This window comes from Tupaia chinensis, unplaced genomic scaffold (assembly GCF_000334495.1).
Source record: "Tupaia chinensis unplaced genomic scaffold, TupChi_1.0 Scaffold144952_1, whole genome shotgun sequence".
NCBI classification, from domain to species: domain Eukaryota; kingdom Metazoa; phylum Chordata; class Mammalia; order Scandentia; family Tupaiidae; genus Tupaia; species Tupaia belangeri.
Window position 1 is genome coordinate 217,294 of NW_006204812.1, and position 4,707 is coordinate 222,000.

The 4,707-nt window shown below is 43.4% G+C and overlaps 1 protein-coding gene across 1 annotated transcript in view; it reads right to left on the reverse strand.

Moving 5' to 3' along the window:
• Nucleotides 1-4,701, reverse strand: part of FAM228A (family with sequence similarity 228 member A) — a 13,589-nt gene extending 8,888 nt beyond the window's left edge. Inside the window, exons 1-2 of the mRNA XM_006167648.1 lie at nucleotides 4,517-4,701; nucleotides 1,356-1,424 (exon numbers count right to left, since the gene is read on the reverse strand). Of these exons, the coding sequence (XP_006167710.1) occupies nucleotides 1,356-1,424; nucleotides 4,517-4,609 (162 nt within the window). The 5' untranslated portion in view covers nucleotides 4,610-4,701. The remainder of the gene's footprint in view (nucleotides 1-1,355; nucleotides 1,425-4,516) is intronic.
• Between the last annotated feature and the right edge of the window lie 6 nt (nucleotides 4,702-4,707).

The window sequence follows — 4,707 nt, forward strand, 5'->3', positions numbered from 1 at the left end:
GAAAGAGAGAAAGCGAACTACCAGGTCTGGGATTCAAACCATGGTCAACCACGTGGAAGTCCAGTGCCCCAACCACCATGCCACCTGGCATGCATAAAAAGTTCTAAACCACAACCACACCTTCGAATTAAACTGCATCTAACTCATGAATCCAATTAAACTGGAACTCATGAAATTCTTGAGGATTTCAGAGCATTCCTTGGTTATCCACTCCATATCTAGTCTTCATTATCAAGGAAGTCTGTGACAAAATTGATAAAGCAGAAAAAGCAGCAGGCCTGTTTGGACACCTCTCTCTGGTCTGAGGTAATCCCACCTACCGCTGTTGATACTCAAATGAGGACACATGTACACTTTCTTTACAGATTGTAAACCACAATACAAATGTGAAAGCATTAGTATAACACCAAATTTCAATCCCTCTCACTAAAATTAAACCCCCCCTTAAGTTTGTTCATTCCATAGTAACTATTAGTTACTGATTTTTCATTACCCTTAAATAATAATTCATTTCTAGTGATTATATACATATCCTCATTGCAATGTGAAAACATATGGGGGAAAAAAAAGGCAAGTTTTACTAGGAAAGAAGTTCCATTCAGTACCAGGACAAAGAGGCTGAGCAGTAAGAACAAAGTCATATTCCTTAAGGACAGATGCAAGCAGGGTCCGGGACCTCTTAGTGACCCTGCAAGGATGTGGCACAATCTTAGATCTCTACTAGAAACAAGTAAATCAGATAAGCCTCATTTTCCCTGCACAGAGTCTCTTCAACAGGGGGACATCACTGTGGGTCATGAAGCTCTGCATGAGTCTTGCTCCCCTAGAACACACTTAGAATACACAATCTGGGGACCAGAGGTGGTATGGTGGTTAAGGCACTGGACTCCCACATAGCTGACTGTGGTTCGAGTCTTGGACCTGGCGGCTTGCTTTCTCACATTCCCTTTCTCTCTCTGTTTCTGTCTGGTCAAATTAAAAAATGTTAACACTAAATGAAATGAAATATATAATTCTTTTTTTTTTTGCTATTTCTTTTTTTTTTACATTAATTCACTATACATCATTATAGTATACAAAATGAATTTTCCACCCAAAATACACTGTGTATTCGCTCAATCAAGCAATCAACATACATGTTATCAACAAATAATTTTCCATTTCTTATGTCTTGTATATTTTGCTTTTATTTATTTATTTTTTTGTCATCCTTGATTCCTATCCCTAACCCTCTGCCATGTTCAACCTTCCTCCCACATTGTCTCTGGTATCCATGGTTGCTTTCTATGCCTTTCCCCCCACCGAAATAATTCTTAAAAAAAGAAAAAAATATGTAATCTGTAGCCAGCTCTTACCTTCACAACGTAATTTTCTCTAAATAATATTGCATGTACAGCTTCATCAATGTCTTCTCTAGCTAATACCTAAAATTACAGAATGGAATTAGGAGATAAATCCTGAAGGAACAAACTAGAATGATAAATTCAGTGTATTTTACCAATAGTTTAGCTAATCTAATGCTTGTATCTCAAAGCATATTTGGTAACTTTTTATTATGGAAAATTTCAAAAAACATTTCCCATGAACCCACTATCCAGGCTCAACAATTACCAACTCAATCTTTTTTTTTTTTTTTTTTGAGAGGTTTTTGCTATAGGGCGCGTGCACTCGCCAGACAGACAGAGAGAGACAGAAAGACAGAAAGCGAAAAATCACCCCCCAGGGGGGATGGCCATGCTGCAATCCCTTCTCCTCCATTCTCCTCTCGGGATCTTGGGAACGCACGCACACGCGCCCGGTGTGAGTTTAAGCCACCAGGTGCGCGACTCAAACCACAGTCGAGGGACCAGCAGTTAGCGTAATGGCTATGTCGCTGGACTCCCACATAGTCAACCGCGATTGGAGTCTCAGACCCAGTGGCTTAAACTCATGATGGGCGCGTGTGCGGCCAAGATCTCAAGAGGAGAATGGAGGAGAAGGGATTGTGGCATGGCCATCACCCCTGGGGGGTGATTTCTCACTTTCTGTCTCCCTGTCTCTCCCTGTGTCTGTTGAGTGCACGCGCCGTATAGCAAAAACCTCTCCAAAAATAAAAAATAAAAAACCACAGTAGACTACATGGGAGTCTAGTGACATAACCATTACACAAACTGCTGGTCCCTAGGAGGTGTGTTTTAGAGAACAATTGACGTTTTCAGCCTTCTGACAGGTCTCTTTGTAAGTAAAAACCACAGCAAGTTCAATTTAGTTCAACTGGTCCAAGGTCTCAGAGCTAGTTAGTGGCAGGGCCCGGTCACCTACTGATACTATCTCACATCTAGGAATTAGCTGTTTTCTTTATGAGTTGGGTAAGCTGATACACTTAAATCCTCACTTTAGAACTTTTTCAGTTGAATCATTAGAACTGATCTCATTTTTATTCTTATAGGACTAAGTAGGAACAAATGAAAAGGCAACAAACTGTATCTGGAAGAGATATAATGCTATCTAAAATAACGATCTCTAATGAAAAATGTGTTATTCAGTCTCCTGCTCTTCTTTGTACTCTGAAACACTGAATGCACCAAAACAAACTAAACCACAATCCCAATACCAAATCCGTAAGAGAACTCTCAAAACAGTTGTACTTTTACCTACATAGTTAATAGCTTCACAGGGAACCTAAAATAATATTCAAATATTTACTGGGGTCTTCTCCAAAATATAAAGGTCTTTTGATATATAAACAGAATCTCGCTTAACAGCCTTCTCAGACTTTTTTTTTTTTTGAAAGATTGTTGTTATATGGGCTTGTGCACTTGCTGGAGAGATAGAGAGACAGAAAGTGAGAAATCATCCCACAGGGGAGATGACCATGCCACAACCCCTTCTCCTCTCAGGGTTTTGGGCACCATGCACACGTTCCCAGCGTGAGCTTCAAGCCAGCGGGTCCAGGACTCAAACCTTGGTGCACTACATGGGAGTTCAGAGCCTTAATCACTATGTCACCTTCAAGCTCCCTCAGACTTATTTTAAGATGTCAACTGTGGGACCAGCAATTGGCATAATGATTACACATAGAATCCCATGTAGTCGACCATGGTTCGAGTTCCAGACCCAGTGACTTAAAACTCACACCAGATGTATGTGCGTACATGCCCACAATCCCTAGAGGAAAATGAAGGAGAAGGGATTGCAGTGTGGCCATCCCCCCCCCACCCCCCCATACCAGGGAGGAATGGGGTGAATTCCCACTTTCTGTCTCTCTCTGGCAAGCGCATGTGCTCTATAGCAAAAATCCCTCTTTAAAAAAAAAAAAAAGTCAACTGGGACTAGCAGGTGGCAGGGCTGTTAAGGTCATGGACTCTCACACGTCTAACTGCGGTTCAAGTCCCAGACTCGGTGGCTTGAAAATCACACCCAGCACATATGTGTGCCCAAAATCCTGAGAGAATGAGAGAGAAGGGATTGTGGCCATCCCCCTGGAAAGTGGTTTCTCAGTTTCTCTTCCTGACTCTCTCTGTCTCTTCTGGTAAGTGCATGTGCCCTATGGCAAAAAACTAAGAAAAAAGATGTCAACTGAAAAAATAGGTAAAACTACTAAATCTTTCCCTGACACAATATAAATTTAATATCAGTCTATTTATTAAGGGAAGTAAAACATAGATGTTGGCAAGCATCTTGGGAAACCACATTTTTAGCCATCCTGGTAAGATTAGCAAATGCTCTATACAATCTTGGTTATTGGTTAGATTTTCAAACAACTTTTGTTTATTTGTTTATAGAAATAGTGTTGGGGGACCCTGGGTTGGTTCAACAGTATCTGTCCCACGTGGGAAGGTCAGGGCTGTCTCCAGAGGTCTTCCTCAGTACACCGGGCACAAGAGTGCCGGTGATCCAGGGTTCCCTGAAGCTGACGGTGGATGATTGTTAGGGTGCTGTCTCTCACCTGTCTTTCTCATCTCACTCATGAAATAAACTCTTAGGGGAAAAAAATAGCAATTGTTATTGTCTTGGATGGTTCCTTTGGAGATTTTGCTAGAAAATATAAGGGAGATGTTGATTGGGAGCACATCTGAGATCCACAGCTTTCTGTGTGCCCACATACAAAAATCAAGCCTCTCATTACTGCCACCACTACAAAGGGGACAAAATAAGGGAAATTTCAAGAGCTTTTCTTCACAAGGCAAACCACAAGATCATACAAAACAAAGAAATTGTCTTTATGATTCCCAGACCCGGCCTCATGAGGACCTGCCCTCTCCGGAAGGGCCAGCTCTGGGTTGCTGGGGGACCCATCCTCGGGCCCTGTGAGCTTCCTGTCCCTCGGGCTGGCGGCTGGGGACACTCTTGGCCAAGCTCGTCCCATGTTCCATCCCAAGTCATTCCCTAGTCAATGAACTCTCCCGAGCCCCCGGTCTACACCAGGCTCTGTGCCAACGCTGGCCACAGAAGTACATGAAGGCCCAGCAGTCTACACCTCAGGGGTTTCCCCTCCCGCCGCGGAATAACGTCCGGAGATGCCGCGCGATTTTACCTCCATTAAGGAAACGGACTCGGGCTCTGGCCATTCTTTTAATTTTTCTGGCCTGAAATGGTCATCGTAGTTCGAAGTTTTCGTGGCAGCCATGGCGGGCAGAGGGCCTGAGGGGAGAAAAGAAAAGACGGCAGACGCAGTAAGTCGGGGTCCCCGAGGGCTGGCCCGGGCTCCGGCCGCGCTGCCCGCCC